This window comes from Platichthys flesus, chromosome 6, assembly GCF_949316205.1.
Source record: "Platichthys flesus chromosome 6, fPlaFle2.1, whole genome shotgun sequence".
Classification (NCBI taxonomy): Eukaryota; Metazoa; Chordata; class Actinopteri; order Pleuronectiformes; family Pleuronectidae; genus Platichthys; species Platichthys flesus.
In genome coordinates, this window is record NC_084950.1 from 27,153,785 (window position 1) to 27,177,224 (window position 23,440).

The 23,440-nt window shown below is 40.4% G+C and overlaps 1 protein-coding gene across 2 annotated transcripts in view; it reads left to right on the forward strand.

Moving 5' to 3' along the window:
• The window catches only part of ctcf (CCCTC-binding factor (zinc finger protein)), a 30,601-nt gene extending 7,496 nt beyond the window's left edge, over positions 1 to 23,105 (forward strand). For both annotated transcript variants that reach the window (XM_062389032.1, XM_062389031.1), the window contains exons 4-16: positions 4,823 to 4,915; positions 5,073 to 5,252; positions 11,393 to 11,605; positions 11,709 to 11,871; positions 15,102 to 15,272; positions 15,394 to 15,527; positions 16,026 to 16,146; positions 16,337 to 16,486; positions 16,586 to 16,746; positions 17,397 to 17,579; positions 17,692 to 17,827; positions 17,921 to 18,157; positions 18,794 to 23,105. In XM_062389032.1, the coding sequence (XP_062245016.1) occupies positions 4,823 to 4,915; positions 5,073 to 5,252; positions 11,393 to 11,605; positions 11,709 to 11,871; positions 15,102 to 15,272; positions 15,394 to 15,527; positions 16,026 to 16,146; positions 16,337 to 16,486; positions 16,586 to 16,746; positions 17,397 to 17,579; positions 17,692 to 17,827; positions 17,921 to 18,157; positions 18,794 to 19,059 (2,208 nt within the window). In that variant the 3' untranslated portion in view covers positions 19,060 to 23,105. The remainder of the gene's footprint in view (positions 1 to 4,822; positions 4,916 to 5,072; positions 5,253 to 11,392; positions 11,606 to 11,708; positions 11,872 to 15,101; positions 15,273 to 15,393; positions 15,528 to 16,025; positions 16,147 to 16,336; positions 16,487 to 16,585; positions 16,747 to 17,396; positions 17,580 to 17,691; positions 17,828 to 17,920; positions 18,158 to 18,793) is intronic.
• The last annotated feature ends 335 nt before the right edge of the window (positions 23,106 to 23,440 follow it).

Sequence of the window (23,440 nt, forward strand, 5' to 3'; positions counted from 1 at the left end):
GACACTTACTATAGTGGCACTAATGCTAATGTTGCTGGGCATTTTCAGCAACCACAGTCTGATTTGGTCTGGGCCTCAAACCTGTGGTCGGACCCACCTAGGGACTTACCTAAACTTCTACGTTTTTTTACATTATATAATCTTACTCTTTCCCTTAAGGAAAGGCATTGCCTGGCTTTAACACATAAAAAAACTGCTTCAAAATGTAATGTGAGACGAGCAGTGATAATTGTACTACTCTTACTTCTGTCTGGAGATGTGCATTCAAACCCTGGTCCTGAATTGCAATGTATCCAGACTCCCGCTGATTTTAAATTAATGTCTGGTCTCAAATGTATTCATCTTAATGTGCGCAGCTTAGTACCAAAGATGGACATGGTCAGAATTTGGGTAAGATCAACAGATGCAGACATTGTGGTCATCTCAGAAACTTGGCTGACAAAATCTATTACAAATGAAGACATTAGCATACTCGGATACAATGTTTATCGTAGTGATAGGCCCAAGAAAGGCGGTGGTGTAGCCATTTTCGTTAAATCAAGATTTGATGCTTCAATTGTTCTGTCTTGAGTCTATCTCTAAGCAATTAGAATTTTTGGCATTGAAGGTGGAAATAGCAAATTCCCTCTCTATGACTGTTGTCGGGTGCTATAGGCCTCCATCTGCCACAAAGGAGGCATTATCGTCATTGCAGCATCTTTTGTCCAAATTAAATTATAATGAGCTTTTAATGGCTGGAGATCTGAATTGGGACTGGCTAAATGCAGTTTCGGATGAATTTAAATCTTTCTGTGACTCTATTAATCTTATCTAGCTGGTCAACCTACCTACAAGGCCAAATCTTAAAAAATCTGAAAAGTCCACTTTGATTGATCTAATTCTCACAAATGTTCCTCATAAATTCTTATCCTTGGGAGTTTTCTGCAATGATTTGAGTGATCATTGTGTTGTTGCTATTTGCAGAGACACAAAGATCCCCAAACATAAGCCACGCATTATTTTCAAGAGGAATTTAAAAATGTTTAATGAACAGGCTTTTCATCATGATTTGTCTTTGGTAAATTAGGGACACATAGGTCTTTTGCCGGACGTGGAGTTAGCTTGGACATTCTTTAAGGAACACTTTGTGAAAATTGTAAATAAACATGCCCCCATCGGGAAATTCAGGGTTAAGGGACGAGATAATCCGTGGTTTTCCCCAGAGTTGTCAGATACCATCCATCGACGTAATGTGGCATGGGCCAAAGCCAGAAAAGTGATTTTGCCTCGGACTGGTCTATTTTCAGGCAACTAAGGAACAAATGCACTACTCTTATTAAAAAGGCTAAATCTGAATATTATTTATCTGTCACAACTGAGAACCTTAATAATCCACAGAAATTTTGGAAAGTAATTAAATCTATATCTGTAAGTAAAAGTCCTCCGGCTCTTCCGATATTTGTTCTAAAAGACTCGGTCCCAGTCTATGATAGAACTGAGGTTTTAAATTGTTTTAACAATCATTTTGTATTATCTGGTTCTTTGTTTGATTCTACGGGAGCTGCCCCTGTGTTTCCCTGCACAGAAGCTCCAAGGTTTTCAGGAGAACCCTTTAATTTCGTACCTTTTACTGTGCAGCAAGTGCATCAAGCCCTCAAAACGTTGGCTAGCAGAAAATCCCCTGGACCTGATTTAATAGAGCCCTACTTTTTAAAAATAGCAGCTGATTTTGTAGCACAGCCTCTTACAATCCTTTTTAATCTCTCAATTGAAAACAAAGAAATTCCATCTGTTTGGAAGTCAGCTTTTGTTACCCCCTTATTAAAAGGATGTGATCCAGCAGCTTTAACCAACTACAGGCCAATATCAAATCTGTGTGCCTTGTCAAAAATTCTTGAATCTCTTGTGTGTGATCAGTTAAAAGAGTTTCTAACTTTTAATGATCTTCTCTCAAAACTGCAATCAGGCTTCAGGAAAAAACACAGTACCATCACTGCAGCTACAAAAGTGATCAATGATATATTAGTTGCTCTTGATAAGAAGCAGCACTGTGCTTCACTTTTTATTGATCTGTCAAAGGCTTTTGACACTGTGGACCATGCTGTTTTAAAGCATAGGCTTTTTTGCTTGGGTTTGTCAAATCATGTAGTTTCCTGGTTCACAGATTATTTGAGTGACAGGACTCAGTGTATTAAATATGATGGTCTGTGTTCTGAATTTGTGAGTGTCCACAAGGGCGTGCCACAGGGTTCAATATTAGGACCCCTGTTGTTCATTATGTACATTAATGATTTGGGAACAAACGTGTCAGATGCTAACATGCATTTTTATGCAGATGACACAATTATTTACTGTTTTGGATCAACTCCTGCTAGAGCTGTTGAATCTCTGCATAAAGCTTTTGATGCAGTCCAGCACACACTCCTGCAACTAAAATAAGTCCTCAACACTGAAAAAACTAAACAAATGTTGTTTTCAAACTCTAAGAAAGTACCTCAAACTGTCCCCACAGTGTCCACTCTTGAGGGAAATGTCATAGAGGTGGTTCATATCTATAAATATCTGGGTGTCTTGATTGATGATTCCCTTTCCTTCAAACCCCACATTGACAATCTTGTGAAGAAATTGAAACTTAAATTGGGCTTCTTCTTCAGGCACAAATTTTGTTTCTCTTTTGAGGTGAAAAAGCGGCATGTCACTGCAACGTTTTTATCCAGTTTAGATTATGGAGATTTGATTTATATGAATGCCTCAGCTAAATGTCTATGTAAGATTGATGCTGTTTACCATGCTTCTCTGAGGTTTATCACTAACTGTAGAGCCCTGACCCATCACTGTGAATTGTATTCTCGAGTGGGTTGGCCCTCTTTGTCCACCAGGAGGCTGGGACATTGGTGCATTTTTATTTATAAGGCCATGCTTGGGCTACTGCCATCATATATTTGTAATTTAATCACAGAGAAAAGTGTTGCTTCTTACAGTCTGCGCTCAAACTATCAGATGCTTTTGTTAGTTCCATTGGCCCGCACTGAATCAGGAAAAAGGGCATTTGTCCACTCTGCTCCCACCACATGGAACTGGCTGCAAAAAGATTTTAAATTAACCGAAATGATTTCTTTGAACGCTTTTGAATCTACGATGAGAGCATTTCAGACCACTTCTTTTACTTGTAGATGTTTTTTATGAATTTTAATTTACTTGTAATTGTTTTTTTATCATTTTAATTTCTGTTTATATGTTGTGAGTGTAATATTGTGAGTGTACATATGTTATTTGTTGCTGCCTCTTGGCCAGGACTCCCTCGAAAAAGAGGTTTTTAATCTCAATGGGACTTTCCTGGTTAAATAAAGGTCAAATAAATAAAAAACGATGAAACGTCAAGACTGGGCCAAAACCTATCTGAAGACAGATTTTTCAAAGGTTTTATGGACTGATGAGATGAGCGTGACTCTTGACAGACCAGAAGGATGGGCCCATGGCTGGATCAGTAAAGGGCACAGAGCTCCACTTAGACTCAGACGCCAGCAAGAAGGCCCAGCAGAGGATGTTCTTCCTGCGGCAACTGAAGAAATTCAACATGCCATGGAAAGTGATGGTTGAGTTCTACACAGCCATCATTGAGTCCATCCTCACCGCATCTATCACCGTCTGGTTCGTTGCCTCCGCTGCCAAGGACAAGGGCAGACTGCAGCGGATCATTCGGTAAGCTGAGAAGGTCGACCTGTTCCACTCCAGGACCAGTAAGGGAGAATGCAAGATCATTGCTGATCCTACCCATCCCGGTCACCACCTATTCCAGAGACTCCCGCCCGGAAAGAGGTTCCGGGCCATCAGGACTAAAACCTCGCGCCATCTGAACAGTTTTTCCCCCATGGCGATGGGGCTCACAAACAAGCCCCCTGCATCACACTGACTCTGCCGCCCCCCCCCCCCCCCCTCTCCCCCCTGCACATCATTTATAATTGGTATATTACTGGCACTATCACCAATCTCTGCACCTTAGCAACGCACATGCCCATAACTCTGTAACTATATATGTTTTGTGTTGAGTGCACCAACAAACGACACCAAAGCAAGTTCCTGTATGTGCAAACATACTTGGCAAATAAAAGAATTCTGATTCTGGTATGGGCTGGTATTATGAAAGATAAGCTAGTTGGACCTTTTCAGGTTGAAGATGGACTCAAAATCAATTCCCAAACCTACTGCCAGTTTTTAGAAGACACTTTCTTCAAGCAGTGGTACAGGAAAAAGTCTCCATGATTTTTATGCAGGACTAACCCTAACCCTAAACCCTATTGAGAACTTGTGGTCCCTTCTTAAACAGGAGAGTTACAGTGAAGGACAACAGTACACTTCTCTAAACAGTGTGTGGGAGGCTGTGGTTGCTGCTGCACAAACAGTAGATCGTCAACAGATCAAGAAACTGACAGTATCCATGAATGGAAGGCTTATTACTGTTATTGAAAAGAAGGGTGGCTATATTGGTCACTGATTTATTTTTTGAAATGTCAGAAATGTTTTTTTGTAAATTTTGAGTTGTTTGTTTATTATTCTCACTTTAACACATGGAAATAAAGTGAGATGGGAAAACTTTTGTTTTTTATTTAGTTTTTATAATAATTCTGCACACTAATAGTTGCCTAATAATTGTGCATACAGAGATTTCTCCTAAGAAAGCCAAAACCTCACTTTTAATTTCTTAAATATTCAGGTTTGAGGTTTATTAACATTTTAGATTGACCGAGAGCACTGTACTTGTTCAATAATAAAATTATTCCTCAAAAATACAACTTGCTTAATAATTGTGCACACAGTGTATTACCATGAATTTTACTTTCAGGTGATAGATGCTACAGTGGGGGGGTCATCAGCTGGTTCTGCTCACCAAGCAACTGTCACAACAGTGGACCAGACTCAAATCATCACGCTACAGGTAGGTGTTCATTTTAAACCACTTCCCACCATCATACAATCTCCACCAGTTGCATTTTTTGCTGTGTGCTGTATTGAGGCCATCTGCATTATCTTAATTGATTTCCTGTATATTGGCCAAACCTGAGAGCTGATCCCTGGTGTCCTTCGGTACTCAGGTGGTCAACATGGAGGAGCAGGCAGCTTTAGGCCTGGGAGAGCTGCAGCTGGTCCAGGTGCCAGTTTCTGCCACCACTGTGGAGGCCCTGCAGCAAGGCACCTTTGTTGACACCACTGCGATGCCAAAGGATGGAGACCCAGTCATTTGCCACACCCTGCCACTTCCGGAGGGCTTCCAGGTACAAAAAAAAAATGCTTTCACACATCCGTAGATTCTCCACTCTTCCTCCAGAGAAGATCCACGGCATGGGGTTCTACCCTGGATTCACTGCGATTGAGTTGGGGGGGGGGGGGGGGGGGGTTGATGATAATTCGAACATGTGACAGGTGCAAAAGTGAAGAAAAAAATATATCTCCAGGTAATAAAGTGAAGCCACACACGGTGAAGACACTAATAGTCCAGGCAAAGTAACTCATTTTGGAGCAAAAAATCGAGTTAATTGTAAAAATAAATTTTTCAGCATAGATCATTTCTATCAGGTGTCCAGAACAACGTACTAAAAGTCCTAAGAAATCCTAGTTGAGGAAATATGTTTAATTCTAATCATTCCGAGATGTGGGACAACAAGGCCAGGCAACAATACACCCAATGGGGCAATTTGTTTTTCCTTTACTCTTATCAAAATGAAACTTTGCACATTGAAAGTACCCATGAAAAGTAAAACATTTTGTATTGCAAGTTTCTTCGAAACCAAGTTTTAATAGCAGGGCTTTTACAGTCATGGAAAACCTGGAAAAGTCATTGCATTTGGGAAATAATTCCCAAATGTTTTGGAAAAGTCATGGAAATTTGTTATATTCATATTTTCATGTTGTTCATTTTAGGGATCGGCATAATTAATCGATGATCAATCAATTGATTATTAAGAATTTCATAGATGACATTATTTTTTCATTGATGAAAACTATTGCATGTATATGGCAGTAGATCGGAATATCCAAGTTGCCCTGAACGCAGCACAGCGAGGATGTTAGCAGCTCGGCTTCATGTCCGCACAGGGAAGGGGACCCGGACAGTCTCGGGTCTGGGTGAGGGGTTCCGAGAGTGAGTGTGTGACAACAACCGGACTGAGAGGTCGAGAACCGTCAAATCCAGCTTGCTCTCAGCAGCTAGCTGCTGCTCTCTCATCGGGGCTTAAGAGCACAGCAGCGCATATTTTCAAGCTTGGCATTGAACTGAACCCGTTTAACTGCCACAAAAGTTGTTCATCTTGTAATAAAGATCTCAATTAGGAAACAAGCTGTGTTTTTTCTATTTTCACTGCAATTTAATATAGCCCATAAATAGTGAATTTTAATATAAAAATATTAATGATTAATCAAAAATCCATCGTTAATTCCCCCGCAATCCATTAAGACAATTTAATCGAATGCCCATCCCTTGTTCATTTACGCTGAGTTTTAAATAATTCATATGCTTTTAAAGAAATACGCTCAAAATATAAGCAGGCATACTTGGGTTTGTGTCATTTAAGGTGTCTTGGAATTCTCATTGTTAGTTTGAATGCTACATTTTGTCCCTTTTTCGCGTATACACCGAGATTTCACAAAATGTTCTGTCATGGAAATTTGGTTTAAAGTTATTGAAAAATCATGGAAAATTCATGGAAATCCATTGACCAAAATGTGTATGAAACCTGTATTATCCAAATGAGCTATACACTAATCGAATATGCCCAAAATACACCCAAATAGGCTTAATTTTTTCCTTTACATGGTAAAAGTATACATGAAAAGTAACTTTTTTGTATTACAATGTTTTTTTTTTTCTTAAATGAATTTGAATATGCACATTAGCTCCACACTTATTGAATATGTCCTAATTTGCATAGGCAGGAACACCATTCCATCTGATGGCAATGTTGCTTTTAGACTGGCCTCTAACCTGAAACTGCCTGGCTTGGTAGTACCTGCCAGTGGTATAACCCTGCCGGTATAGTCTTCAGGGTCACGAAGGCACACAAGCCTCCCCACCACGAAAGAATAAAGAATGACACTAGCTTTCTCGAAAAAGCTCAGGTGTTCAGCCAGTCACAAGAAAATGTGGGAATAGGCATCATCATTGCAGCAGGTGAAAAAGCTCTAGTATCACTGTATGGGGGCGAAAAAGATGAATCACTGGATATTCTGAGATACAAGCGAATCTGTGATAAAGTAACTCAGAACTCATCTACAGTGGAACCTCAAACTCTCCCTCCAACGTCAACAGATGCAAAGTTCCATAGTCTTCGGATCGTCTACCAAATGATGGAGTGGAAAGGGGTATGTGAATGTATGGACCCAAAAGAATGCCTCCTTGACCCTGCAGACAATACCGGCGTGGGTTATACCACTGGCAGGTACTACCAAGCCAGGCAGTTTTCAGGTTAGAGGCCAGTCTAAAAGCAGCTTGGCCATCACCCATTGGCAGTGGGATGATTGGATGGAGATTGGGCTGCTGTATTTGTCATCCATATGAATGGTGTGTCTGCCTAGACAAATTAGGACATATTCAATAAGTGTGAAGCTCATGTGCATATTCATATTAAATGTGTGGGTCTCGTGATCTCTGAAGCGGAATAAATGCATTACTTCCTGCTGCACCCAACTTCACCACCTCTTGTCTGAGTAATAAAGAGGTTTTGTTGCTGATGTGAAACTGTCTGTGCACAGAGCCTCATGCTGTGTTGCTGCATGTTGGAAAGGCAAACTGCAGATAGTCTGCACCCGCACTCTCTCTGCATCTGCAGGTCATATCTGAAAACAGCTTAATGGACCCACTCATTTTTCAGGCTTTAACTTAGACCAGTGATTCTCAAATGGGGGTATGCGTACCCCTGGGGGTACTTGAAGGTACTCCAGGGGGTACTTGGGATTTTTTTTTTATATTTAAAATTATCATCCATTCAAAAATCCTTGAAAAATTGTTATTTAACAATCATTCAATAAAATATAAGTGTAAGTTCATGAACTAAATTTTATATTCAGTAGGCTTTTCAATTTAATTATCCTAAAAAAACAGAATCTCCCCCATACCGATGGTTTGACCCAACCTGGCACACGCCACCTGTCATCGCCTGTCATCACCTGCCTTGAAAACTTCAACAATGGAGTCGAGTTGAAGTGCAGCAGCAATACTGCTGAAACACGGAGGGACAAGCGCCAAAGAAGGCGAAACCAGAGCAGAGAGCCTTCCCTAAACAACACCGTGAGAGCTTGTGCCTCTTCGAAGGGGCGCTAAAACGTAAACGTTTTCCGTTGTGAAGTTAATGATTCATAACAAGAAGTCCGCGTCTCTACCGGTACCCTTTCAAAATAAAAGCCTGTAATACAAAAGTGGAAATGAAATTGTATGACCTTAAAGCGAACAAATATTTCACAATAAAATAACAGAAAGACGCTTCACCAATATTAACATTAACATAGATTGGGTTATTTACACTTTTTGTTTTTTTCTGTGGGGAGAGATTAGCCAACAGTGGCATTAAGCCACCACATCTTCAGCGGTATCTCCAGACAAAACATGAAAGTCATGTTGCTAAGCCACCTGAGTTTTTTAAGAGGAAACTTTCTGAATTCAGGTCATCTCAAGACACGATGCGAAAAGCCTCCCAGAAGCAAGCTGACAGGAACTGACAGGAAACAAGCTACCTGTCAGTATTCTTTTCGATCCTTAAAGAAGATATTTTAAGATGATAAATATAAAAAAAATATGTTTTGAGCTAATCTTTTATTTAAAACTAAGTTAATGATTACTTTTTTGGGAAGAAGTGTTTAGCTATAATTAAGTTCATGAGTTCAGTTTGAGAACATATCTTTATTATGATCCCAAAAGAGGTCACTTTAAGTTGATAATTATTTTGATGTGCACAAATCTTTATTTATATTGAGATAATAATAAAAGTCTTTAGTTATTTTTATATCTTTTTATTTCCAAATAGGTCAAGAGAGACCACTACAAATGAGCAATGTTATGGAAATTGAAAGAGTTTTAAATTTGAATGTGTCTAGTTACAAGGATTAATAAATCACATTACATCTTTCTTTCAACCAAAAATGCTTTGCGCTGGTCAGGGGGTACTCGGCAGAAGTTTTTCTTCAAAGGGGGTACGTCACTGAAAAAAGGTTGAGAACCACTGACTTAGACAATCAACACATATGCATGCGGGTACCTGACTTCATTTGAATCTGTTACTGCAAGTCTAAAGTAAACACATTTTACCCTTTAACATTTTTGTAAGACTTCTAGCACAGTTCAAATCTGAAAAAGCTACTGTCACAATATTTTTAAGTCCACAACAGCACAGGGTTACACGGATGGAACTCACTTTTCTACCTTCTGAGAGAACTGTGATTGTGTTATCACTTATTTATAACAACATATACACAAAGAGAGGAAAATCTTCTGTATAAACTACAGAAAAAATACTTCTCAAGTTGGATCAGTTTGTAAAATATATATTATCCCTCCCGAGAACGAAAACTTTCATGAATGTGTATAAATCAGTAGTGCATTGCAGTAATACCCACTGCGTATACCCACTTCTAATCGCCTATGGTTATGACATGATATAACTAAAGGCGAGGTTGTAATGATTTAATACAGGTATGTGACAAATAAAACACTATACATGAACGGAAACAGCAAATGCAGATGCCCTCCGCGCACAATCGCATGCCTTCAGTCACCAGATCTCAAACAAGCTCAACACCTATGTGAGGTTGTGGACACTGCACTCCACCACCATCATCAAAACATCAAACTCGTATTTAAATCTTTGTAAAGAACACTCAACGCTTTCAGACTGCTAGATGAATGTGATGTTCAATGATCTGTGTGAATTAGAATGTTGGAGTCAGACTATTATTAATCGATTTGGTATGTCAATGGCACCGATGCATCTGAATTTTTCACTGGTCGATCAACGTTTCTTGGCCGCAAGACACATGGTCGGCGTAAATGTTGCAGCTGTTTGCAATTAATGAGTTTAAGTTAATTCAACTTATGGAAATAATTCAACCTCCTTACTAATATAATAATTGTTCATTCCTTTCCATGGCTCCTACCATTATACTAGGGGGCGCCTCTCTTTTCATCTGACAATTGTTCAAAGCTGGCAAATCTGACGTGAAACGATTTTTATTATAGACGGAAGTTTCAAAACGGTAACCTAACACGAACAAGGGTGATGGCGAAGTGCGCTATTCTAACTGGTCCTGTTTATTGCTGTGGTAACAGTGATTTCAGGTGGTAGAGAAGTCGTTCAGCAATGGGAAGATTGCGAGTAGGATCTCGACTTTTGTCTTCTTTCCCTTTTAACCACCAGCGTTTCCGTGTTTTCTTGACATGGCTTCGTGTAGACGTGATAATCATTAGTTTTGCCACCGCCCATCCCCCACAGCTGTTAACATAGGGGAAACACTGGCATTCCTATTGTGCTATCACTCTGTGCCCTCCGACACATATGCCTCCCTCCAGAGCAGGTGCACTTATTTCTTCCTTCATGATTAACCCTGATCAGGGCTAGGTCTTCTCTGATTCTTTTGGGTATTACATATATTGTTAAACAGACTCTTATGTTTTACCAATGGAAACTTGGTTGATACAGGTCTTGAGTCCACAGATTCAGGAGGAGCCTTGAAGACCTATTTCAAATTTTTAACAGACGTGTGAGTAAAATGCACTGAAGGCTATAGTAAAGAGAGGCGGTGGACTAGTGGCAGAAACTTGGACTATGGGCAGAAAAGGTCTCTGGTTCGTCTCTGGTTTGACTCCACAGAGAAACAACCAAAAGACGAACCTGGATTGGTCTGTCCAAAAAAACAAGAGGATTCTCCCTACTCTGTCTAGTGCCCCTGAGCAAGGTACCTTACTCCCCCAACATCTGCTCCCTGGGTGCCATACATGGTTGCTCACTGCTCTGTGTGTCCTGCACCAGATGGGTCAAAAGCAGAGGTTAAATTTCCCTACCTGCATGAGTGTGCCTTTGCATGTCTGTGCATGTGTTTGGGAAAAATAAATGCATCTTAATCTTAAAGAAAGGTAGTGCTGCAACACTGGCAGCCTCAGGTGGACAAGCACAATGCCCTAAATTTAATTAGCTTAATTTTATCTGATACCAGCCCTTATACCGTCCCTGGGCTAAACTGGCAATACCTCTAATATGAAGTGGCTTCAGAAAGTTAACAGACCCTTTCACTTTGTCATCATGGGTTATTGAGTGAAGATTGTCGGGCATAATGGCATTTCCACCTATGAAAGGTAAAATTTGACAGTTTGCAAATAAGTGAATGGGATTATTTTAATTAATTTTGGAAAATGGTTGTGTTTTATGTATAGGTAGTTAAGGTTGGTGCTAATGGGGAGGTGGAGACCGTGGAGCAAGAAGAGGAGGGAGGACAAGGCCACCATGAAGAGGAAGATGAGGAGGTGGGCAACCAGCTGTTGGAAGAAGGGGAAGATGGGCCCATTAAGACTCCAAATGATGACCCAAACTGGGCTAAGGATCCAGACTATCAGCCTCCATCTGGAATTTTGAAAAAGACCAAAAAGGTAAGATAAGTTATTATTAAATTGAAACTCTGTTTTTGAATTGGACTTAGTTAAAATTGTATCTGCTGATGATACGACATTTAATGAGTTTCTGTTTTTCTAGGGGAAAAAGAGTCGCCTGCGTTACGCTGAAGGAGATAAGGATATGGACGTCAGTGTCTATGACTTTGAAGAAGAGCAGCAGGAGGGCCTTCTGTCTGAGGTCAATGCTGAGAAAGTGGTGGGCAACATGAAACCACCCAAACCTACAAAGATCAAGAAGAAAGGTGAGCAACTGTTATTAGCTGAAAACAGCCTCTGCAAACCTTTGATAATAATGTTTTTTTTAAAGTAAAGTATTAGTTATCTTTGCATGTCATGGATTGTACTCATCTCTCAATTGCCAACACAAGTAGCTATTCTATAATCTGTGATACAGTGGAGATACGACAAACCTGATCACACTTTCTTTTGCCAACAATGCTTAATTAATCTTCTGCTTCTATATCAGTTTTTTCGCTCAATCGATAGGAGAATAAACAGCAAGAATACAAGCCAACTTCGCTTATAATGAATCACAATTACAAAAGGACGCCAACCAAAAAGCATGTAGCATTACTCATGTTGACGTGTACTCACCTTAGAATGGTAAATGTTATGATCTCTAACAAGGCTTATGATTAGGTGGAACAGTTGGCATTGTCGTAGTTAAAGAGTAAACCAGCTGCCCAGTACTTGATAACCATCAGCCTTATCTTTGTTTGTTACTTTACATTCTACGGTGTAAAGCTAAAATACCTCCTGCCACACCGGCCCGCTGTAGCAGCTTTTAAAGTATCCTGATGTTAAGACTATCACACTTAAATGTATTACCAAAATGTAGGGCTGGGCATTTAAACGATATTAATAATTATTATAGAAGATTTCCTTGATAGCGATTTAAGACATAATGTCGTTGATAGAATATATCAACAATATTTTGACAAATAACACAAACAGCCAATGATAATGTGCATAGTGCTGCGCTGAGCCAATCATGTGGCTGAAATAGAGTTACACCCACATCAAGTTAGGTGGACGAACACGTTCATAGTTTAAGCTAAGCTATAACCAGCGCTGCTCCGGGATGAGACAGGATCTCATTAAAGATCCAGTAGTCCTGTGTTGGAGTCTCTGTCGGAGCTTCCTCCTCACTCCCCCTCTGACATGCGCTCACTTTACACTTTAACAATAAACACCATCACTGATCACAGTATGTACATTATATACACCCTTTCATTGTAGTGGTTTGTAGGGCTGCTCGATTAATCCAAATTTAATCGCGATTACGATTATTGGGTCAAACAAACTCCAAACTACTGTAATGGAGTTGAAACGATTATTTGACGTTTTTTCCCCCCGAAGCATTCAGCAGCCCAGCTGACTGGCCCTCAAGCCTGAAACATGCTTCTGCGTTTTCACAGCCCCGTCAGCACAAGAGCCCTTCCGGGTCCCTTACGTGCTTATGTATCCCTTCTTACGTGCTGAAGGGCGTCGCCCCACTTTTCTAAAATTTACGGCAAAGCTCTGCAAGCTCACTCAGCCCGCAAGGCTGTGATTGGTCTGCTCTACATCACTTCTGGAGCTGCATTTCCGGTTTCATGCCCCATAATACTGGCACAAACAACGGAAGATTTTAAAAAGAAGAATGGACAACCGCGAAGAACTCCTGTCGGAAGAGGTCCGAAAATATGAGCACCTTTATAACCCGTCGATGTCCGAGTACATTTAATGGACGTACAGACCACCTACTCCTCCGTCTCCTCTCCAGTCGCTTTTCCTGATGACTAATTATAAGAAGTTGCTCTTCAATGTCCAGCAGCTCCATCTCAATCAATTGTTGTTTGGTTGGAATCGTGAATACACTCTCTGCCATGGTTCACCGTGTGTTTGTAATGGAGAACACGACTGGTAGAAGGTAAATAAACAGTCAACAACGATTGCCACACCCACCAAGAAGGCGTCTCTCAGGTCGTCTTCGACAAAAAGCCGCGGAATTGCTTTGTAAGACGCGCAACGGTTGGGGAAGCATGAATGAAAACGAGTCTTGCGCCACAGCGGCGTGAAAAGACGCTGACGCAGTCGCAGAAGCATGTTTCAGCCTTCACTCTCAAGCAGCTGTAAAGTAAAGGAGGCGAGTTGTGTGTGTGTGTTGACCAGCGGTGAAAAAACAGCGCGAGTAGAAAAGCAAGGATGGCAAAAAGGGTTGGAAAAAGGTAGAGTACTGGAATAAGACACACAGCTGTCACCAGTGTTAACCGGAACCGGATGTGATTAAAAACATGAAGCATAGACCTCAGAATAAGGGCACATATTAATAATCGTTTAAATAATCGTGAATTCGATATTGTCCAAAATAATCATGATTATGATATTTTCCAGAATCGAGCAGCCCTAGTGGTTTGTATGAAATGCTACTGTATAAGTAAAGTGCAGTATATACATATATATACATACATACACATGTGCAAAGTTGTTTTCAGGTAATTTGACTTATATCACGATATATATCGACTTCAACTGATTTAAAAAAAATATATATTTTTTTACATATTGCCCAGCCCACAACAATGCATCATATTTCTATATGATTCATTACTATTGATGATAAAGCAGTGTTAATTTTGGCAGCTATTTTTGATTTAGTCTTAGTCTTTTGACGAAAATGCATTTTAGTTTTAGTCACATTTAGTCATTTTTATCCTTCTTAGTTTTAGTCTAGTTTTAGTCGAATAAAACAAATTACATTTAAGTCTAGTTTTATTCGACGAAAACGAATTCCATTTTAGTCTAGTTTTAGTCACATTTAATAGCCAAATTAAACTCCTTTTCTATAAAAACATATAGCTGCAGCCTTATAGCTTAAAAATATATATTTAGATTTTAAATGTGAAAACAAAAAGTGAGAGCAGGTCAGACTGGAGGCGAAGACAGAAACTGCAGCTCGGTAGAAACCAACTGCAGCTTCTGCTCTGATCAAGAAACTGAGGCGCTGATCTCTGATCAGCTGAGACCAGAGAAACTCTGTGTTTTCACGTTTTCCATAGTTAAGAAGCAGTCAGTCACTGAGAGGCTTCTTCACGTGTACTAGCTCTGACCTTGTGTCTCTGAGCGAGTGAGCGGGGCGGGGGGCGGAGCCTCGGGACCGGTGCGCTATCTGGGAGGACAGACACACAGACTCACTCGCCCGCTCCTGACACTTTATGACGGCCTGATACGATGAGGTTAAAAAAATTAGTGTGACTTAGTCAACCACCAACATTTTCGTCTCGTCTCGTCAACGAAAATTGAAAATAGTTTTTATTTTCAAAGATTCGTTACGTCTTTGTCTCGTCTTCGTCATGGAAAAAGGGTCGTTAGCGAATATATTTCGTCATCGTTTTCGTCAACGAAATTAACACTGTGATAAAGTCTTTAATATAGTTGTCATCAGGCAGTGGGATTTCGATTTTAACATTTGTTGTTTGTTGTGTTACAGGAGTGAAGAAGACATTTCAGTGTGAACTCTGCAGCTACACCTGCCCTCGGCGCTCCAACCTGGACAGACACATGAAGAGCCACACAGATGAGAGACCACATAAATGTCATTTGTGTGGAAGAGCCTTTAGGACGGTCACCTTGCTAAGAAACCATCTCAACACACACACCGGTATACACTAACACCCATCTTCGTAAAAACATGTGCTTTGTTTTATTTTAACAGGAGTCATAAGAATGTTGTTTTTAACTCCATGCAAGAACAACTTCCATGTTTCTTTAAATTTATACAGGAACTCGTCCACACAAGTGCACAGACTGTGATATGGCTTTTGTGACTAGCGGAGAGCTGGTTCGTCATCGTCGCTACAAACACACACACGAGAAACCCTTCAAATGCTCCATGTGTGACTATGCCAGTGTTGAGGTAAGATGTGCTGATGTCTGCTTGATGTTAAAGTTGTGAATGGTAGATGGTTTGTATTTATATAGCGCTTCCTAGTCCTGGTGACCACTCGAACTGCTTTAAAGTACAGTTGGCCATTCCCCCAGTCATACACATACACACAGGGCATCTATTAGCAGCACTTTTTTTCTATGAGGGGTAGACTACAGATGGGGAAGAGCGGCCAACCTTTTTGTTGGAGGACGAATGCTCTACTCGCTAACCACAGATTTTTGTTGATTATTTCTGTTTATTACAGCTCGTACATTTATCTCTGTTGACATCTTATCATTCAGGAATTAATATGAGTGGAGGATAAATGCACAGCTGTGTAGCCAGCAGCAGTGGAGGAGGGAAGTTACTATGTGCTTTTCTAACAAGTTAATCAGTTCTGTTTCAGAGTCATAGCATGGCATAAAACGGCAGATGTATTGTAAAGTTTTAATGTTCTTTGCAGTGACTATAAGTTTGTCTGTGTAGGTGAGTAAACTAAAGCGTCACATTCGATCCCACACTGGTGAGCGTCCATTCCAGTGCAGTCTCTGCAGCTACGCCAGTAGAGACACGTACAAGCTGAAGAGACACATGAGGACACACTCAGGTAGGACAATGATAAATGTCCTTCTTACAAACCCCTCCCCCATTAATTGTGAACCACAAACAACTACAAAAGCAAAATATTCACTTGTTACCACTGAAGTTCTGTCATACTAGTGGATATGACATTGTTAAATGTATACTTTAGGTAATAACAGTAATAAATCAGTGTACATGTTAAACCCTCTTTCCAGGAGAGAAACCTTATGAGTGCTACATCTGCCATGCCCGTTTTACCCAGAGTGGAACCATGAAAATGCACATTCTGCAGAAACACACGGAAAACGTGGCAAAATTCCACTGTCCACACTGTGACACAGTTATCGCGCGTAAGAGTGACTTGGGTAAGATAATAAAACAAATGCACACATTCACAAAATTTACTTTTGCAAGCTGTTTCTCTTATAACATTTTTTTATTTTGTTAACATTGTACACCTCAAGGTGTCCATCTTCGAAAGCAGCACTCGTTTATTGAGACTGGAAAGAAGTGTCGCTACTGTGATGCAGTCTTTCACGAGCGCTACGCTCTGATCCAGCACCAGAAGTCCCATAAGAACGAGAAAAGGTTCAAATGCGACATGTGTGACTACTGCTGCCGCCAGGTCAGTGCTTTATCCAATATCTTATCAATCTTTATGAAATGATGTGTAGGGTTGCCATTCTTTTTGTAAATATGTAATTTACTTTTTGGACATCAGGTATGAATGAGTCACAATATAAAATTTGGATGCCATGATTATTGTCAGAGGAAATATCATGGCTCCACAGTTCTCACGATTATATAGTTTTTATAGGAGATGGTCAGAACAGAAAGTGAACCAATTTTTCCTCTTACTGTGATCTACTCCAATCAAGTTTTATGGCCAGCATTGGTGAAAATATTAAACATCAGTTCCCTCTATTCAAGTAACGTTTCAGTTAAGTAGCTCGCACACAAAAACAAGCGCAGTGCACTCATACAAATTGACTCACAAGAAGAGAGTTCACCGTACATCGGACACAAATGACGTGACTCACGAAAGGAAGGACGCCATAGTTAGATATCGTAGGTTAAAATAAAATTCTTACAGTTAAGAAACCATTGCATTATGAAACTCTGGTTATGGTAAAATCTGTATTCCTGACATCCCTAGTTAACACATGCCACCAGTTAAGTTTTTTACCTGGTTATTATTTAATGTGTACCATGGCCACCTTTAATGTAATTTAAAGGTTTTCAGAGTTTTGGTGTTTCCTATGCTGCTGAATACAGGAGCGACACATGGTGATGCATCGTCGTACCCACACTGGAGAGAAACCATATGCCTGCAGCCAGTGTGAAAAAACATTCAGACAGAAGCAGCTGCTGGACATGCACTTCAAACGCTACCACGACCCTAACTTTATCCCCACCGCCTTTGTCTGCCCCAAGTGTAGCAAGACCTTCACTCGCAGGGTAAGGATACTTGCTTTTAGCTGTAATGCACCTGAAGTGTCTTTCCCTACATGCTTCAACAAAGGCTAGTATGTTTTAAAAGTCAACAGTGTATAACAGTGCGTTCTTGTAGAACACCATGGCACGCCACTCTGACAACTGCAGTGGTGAGGTTGAGGACGCTGAGAACGGAACTCCTACCCCAAAGAGAGGGAGAAGAGGAAGAAAGAGAAAGATGAGGAGCAGAAGAGATGACGATGATGACAGCGGTGAGAATTTGATGTTGCATGATTGGCAAAAAAACTCTGTTCACTCAACTCAGAGTACTACATCTGTCTTTGTTGTATCTCTCTGTCATTCAGAGGAGGATCCCGTTGAACCCGATGAGGAGGAAGAGGGTGAGGGTGAGGAAGAATCACCACTGCTACAGGAAGATGAGGACCCAGAAAGCATGGAATTGGACCAGGCCCCTGCTGCCATTCCTGTCCCAGCCCCCGACGAGCCACCAGTCAAGAGGAAACGAGGCCGACCCCCTAAGAATGCCCCTAAGCCTCCGACACCTATCAAGTCAGTCAGAGTGGCTGCCAAGACAAAGGCTGGTGAGAAGACGGACATGATTTATTAGATGCCAGTTAGATGATGTTGAAGAGCAAGTGCACTATGTGGGAAAACTAAATGTATTTAGTCTGGCAATAATCGAATGTAAAAGCACATGTACTATAGATAAGAGATGATTATTATATTTCTGTATTCGGTGAGGTAACAGCTAGGGCTAGGCGATATGGCCTAAAACAAATACAAAAATATTTTTAGGCTTAATTGCGATACATCATATTTGTATAGATATTTTGAAATCACTGTATAAATGTGAATGTACGTCATCTGAAGATATCAGTGGACATTTTGGCTTAAAACACAGTGTAAATGACTGTTTCGAGTTAAATATAAATGTCGGGGCCTTCTGATTATTGAGTGGCTGTGGATCATTAAGGGAACTTGTTAGTCTCACAGTTCGTTTCCACTGATCTTCAACAAAGTCACTGAGTGGCTGCTTTACATGAGCGCACCTTGCATCTCACAACTACGGTTGGCTTGAGAGCTCAACGCACCGCAAATCGCCCACCCGTAGTTACAACCATTATGATTCATCTGCATGCTGTTGAGGTTTTGAGCTGTTTTTTTGTCTGTCATAAGAGAGCTTTAGTCAAACTTTTCCATCTTGCTGTGTTTTGTAGCTGCTGCCATCATTCAGGTGGAGGATGAGAGCACTGGAGCAGTGGAGAACATCATAGTGAAGAAGGAAGAGGGTGACACGCCTGCAGCGACACCGCTGGAGCAGGGAGTGGCCCTGGCAGTGGAGGGGGAGGGGGAGGAGGTGGGGCTGGGGCTGGAGGGGGAAGGGGTGGATACTGTTGAGTTGGCTGTGAATGAAGAAACGGCAGCTGCTGCCGCCAATGGCGATCTTACGCCAGAGATGATCCTGAGCATGATGGACCGGTGAACACAACACACAGCCACACACGTGTAGCCAGACTGTGTAAAGCTAATATTTTCCACATCCTTAGCCTTCTTCACCTCATGGCTCATCTGTATTTGCTTTTAACAGCAGCCATGATGGCACCTTTGGAGTGGCTGCACAAACTGGTGACAGCAAAAATATCCATGCACAAAGAAAGGAAGCTGCATGTAAATACTTCCACGTAACTTCACATCCATGTAGGTCAACCTGCTAGACACTGAAGTTTGTGGGTCTCTTAACACACACACAGACACACCCAATACCAGATCCTGTGTCACATCATATACAAGTAAAATATATTGTCCAAGCTAATTATTGACTGCTGTCTGCTCTAAATGCTTTTTTCATAAGGTGAATGTCTATTGAATGAATCATATTTTGCTAGTTGTGTCTACACAAAGCCACATCCTGTGTCAGTCCTTACCAACGCACTCTGCAGTTAATGTTCAGCAGGAAACCACCTCCTCCGTGTATGTTGCTCTGCCACCACGTACAACTGTCATTTGCTTTTCCCTCATAACTTAATTTTTCTGCGCTCTTGCTTGGGTATGTTTCAGAACACTTTGCGAACCCCTGGCCTTTATTTGTTTGTATATAAATATTGTATGTCATTTTTTCCTTTTGAAGATCAGGATATTGAAAGAAGGATCCTTCCTTATAAATGAGAGAGCAGGTACATTAAAATGACCAGAGAGATTCATACCTGTGGTACATCTTTTAGAGTAATTCTATCATGCCCTCGGTCAGATCATGTACAGTACATCCTTGAGATAGCTGCTAAATTAGTTATTTTGGAACTTTTTTCTATTTTCTCGTACTTATTACTGTTGGGGGCTATTTATAACTCACAGTTAATAATCTTCTTCCTCCCTGTTGGAAAAGAACATAGACTATTTTCATCACATTAACTTGGAGCAATTACAGATAATCTTGATTGGTGAAATATGTAACTGTAATTGTGGGTTTGAACATTCCAAAAACATCAATTAACATGATATTATTTCAATGCATTTGAATAGTCTCACTTGAAATAATCAGCAGTAACAAACTCAAGTTTGTATACGGTAATTATCTGCCATTTTAAAGCCAATCCATGTTTTGTTTGGACCAGACTACCTTGTGAGTCAGTGTGTCCCTCAAACACCACTCTTCCCCACCATAATCCATAATGTGGCAGATGACTTTCATGTAAATACATATTTTTGAAACCTTTTTCTTTTTGATTTCTTGTAAATCCTTTTAAAGTTTTTAAATCGCTGATTGGGAGATTTGTTGGTGAAAAAGTACACTGAGCTTCTCTGTTATATGGTAAACATGTAAGAACCAGACTGGTTTCTTCCTAACCAACCAAAATCATCTTTGTATTCTCTTGTTCAGAGCCATTTTCTGCTTGGATGTTGTTTTACAGTTTTGGTTTGTGGCCATGGGTAGAGGTCACTGGGTTTTTCTACAGGTTGATTAGTTATCAGAGAAAACATGTTAGAAGAAGGGTTCTGAGAAAACCAACCCTCCATGCATCATACTGACACTGTCACTTGTGTAGCAATCCTTAAGCACCATCAGTTCTGTGACCGCAGGACAACATGTGTTCTCAGTCATGTTTCGGAATTCTTTTTTGCTTTTTTTCCAGAGTTGAGAGAACAGAGATTATAAAACATCCCTGTTTGAAGAGTTAGAAAACAGAAAAAACGTCATGAACAGTCATGTTTAAGCTGAGACACTGTACAGCTGATGAAACATAAAACCATACTCATAGGCCTACAACTGCTCCATGCTTCTGTCTTTCATTTAGTTAGTACAGTTGGGAGGGGCAGTTTGTCAAGGCCCTTCAAAATGTATGTCTTTCTATTTTCCAGGTCAGTGCAGAAAAATGACAGAGGAAGAGCTGGGTGAAATGAAAAGAAAAACACTCTTTGAATAAGCACATATTCTTTGTTTCATAATTTTAAACTGCTGGACACCAGTTCTATGCTATTTCAATGAAAAGTCCTTTCTTTGTGTTTGTACACTCCTGATCAAAATGTTAAGACCAGTTAAAAAATTGCATGAATTTTTATTTTGCACTGTTGGATCTTAGGAAGGTTCTAAGTAGAGCTTCAAAATGAAAAAAGAAGAAATGGGAACAAGAGACCAAAAGTTGTGAGCAGGCAATTTATTGAAAACAAAAATTTTACTCAAATAGGCTGTTCATCAGCTGATCAAACGTTTAAGACCACAGCCTTTAAAAGCCAAAATCTGTGCAAAAATTTGGATTCCATGTCATTTCCTGTCAAGTAATCACACTGTGAAGATCTCTTGATGGCAAAGGCAAAAAAGCTCACCGTCTTTGAACGTGGTAGGGTTGTTGAACTGCATAAACAAGGCCTCCCACAACGTGCCATCGCTGCTGAGGTTGGACGCAGTAAGACAGTCATTTTGCATTTCTTAAAATATCCTCAGGGTTATGGAACAAAAAAATCAAGTGGTAGACCCAAAAAAATCTCACCGGCACTGAGCCGGAGGATCCGAATGGCTGTCCGTCAAGACACGGGACGATCCTCGTCCCAAATTAAGGCCATTACTGGTGCTGACTGCAGCCCTATAACCATCAGACGGCATCTGCGAAGGAAGGGCTTCAAAAACAAGAAACATCTTCAAAGCCCACGTCTCCTTCAACGTCACAAAATTGCCCGTTTAGTCTTTGCACGGGAGCTCCAAACATGGGACATTCAAAGGTGGAAGAAAGTTTTATTCTCTGAAAATTTAACCTTGATGGTCCTGATGGCTTCCAACGTTACTGGCATGACAAGGAGATGCCACCTGAGATGTTTTCTATGCGGCACAGTGGAGGGGGTGCCATCATGATCTGGGGTGCTTTTTCCTTCAATGGAACAATGGAGCTCTAGGTTGTGCAGGGTTGTCAAACAGCAGCTGGCTATGTGGAGATGTTGCATCGGGCATCCCTCATGACTGAGGGCCCTCGTCTGTGTGGTAACGACTGGGTTTTTCAGCAGGACAACGCTCCAATTCACAATGCCCGTCTGACCAAGACTTTTTTCCAGGAGAATAACATCACTCTTTTGGACCATCCTGCGTGTGCCCCTGATCTTAATCCAATTGAGAACATTTGGGGATGGATGGCAAGGGAAGTTTACAAAAATGGACTTCAGTTCCAGACAGTGGATGCCCTTCGTGAAGCCATCTTCACCACTTGGCGCAACATTCGCACTAGCCTTTTGGAAACACTTCCATCAAGCATGCCAAAACGAATTTTTGATGTGATCAACAATAATGGTGGAGCTACTCATTACTGAGTCAGTTTTTGACACTTTAATTTCTGTTTTAGGAGGTTTTGGATTTTTTTTTGAGCTGTGGTCTTAAACTTTTGATCAGCTGATGAACAGCCTACTTCAGTTAAATTGTTGTTTTCAATAAATTGCCTGCTCACAACTTTTGGTCTCTTGTTCCCATTTCTTCTTTTTGCATTGTGAAACTCTACTTAGAACCTTCCTAAGAATCAACAGTGCAAAATGCAAATTCATGCAATTTTTTAACTGGTCTTAAGATTTTGATCAGGAGTGTATGTTTGAAATTGTGATCGTCATGATCAGGCTTGTATTCTAACCCAAACATTATTTCCTATAAGGACCCTTTTGGCCGAGAAATTTCATAGTCAACCCAGCACTTTCTCTGGTCCTCAGCCACACACCTAGTCAACTTGAAATGGGTTAAGAAAGTCGAAAGAAACATTTTCTCTGCTGGTATGAATTAGACAGTTACAGTGAACACAAAATGTTACCATAGCATATGAAGTTGAAAACAGCCTTTTATTGACATGATTCCGCTCATGAAGCAAACATCTCAGTCGAGGAACATCAAAAACACTTAGTTCTATGAGAATGAACTGGAAGCTCGGAGTATGCAGAACAGCTGTAATCCAAAGGATACAACCTTTTGTAAGCAAGTCAATAAATGACAATGTTTGAATAATGTCCAAATGTTCCAGCCAAAATATCTAGTCAATGAAAAATAAAACACTTATCAAAGAACTGAAGTTCAATATACATGTGTGCAACCTGAAATATTGTAACTTTTATTGTAGGTTTTCTTTTTTCATTTCTGGGACGAATGTCATGTTTTTCTCTGCTCTGACTTAGAGTGAGTGTCGATACACCCTTTGACAAAAATGTTAGTTATGTGAAATATGATGTGTTGTTAAAGGTCTAATCCACCTAAGGTAAGAGTTGTAATTGAATTAAAAGCCATTTCAACCAGCAACATTAAAACGCCTTTAACTCATCCAATGATCTGTATTAATAATCCAATATCTGTCTGTGTGTAATACAACGCTGTGGATCAGGGCCTTTTCTCATGAATACATCTC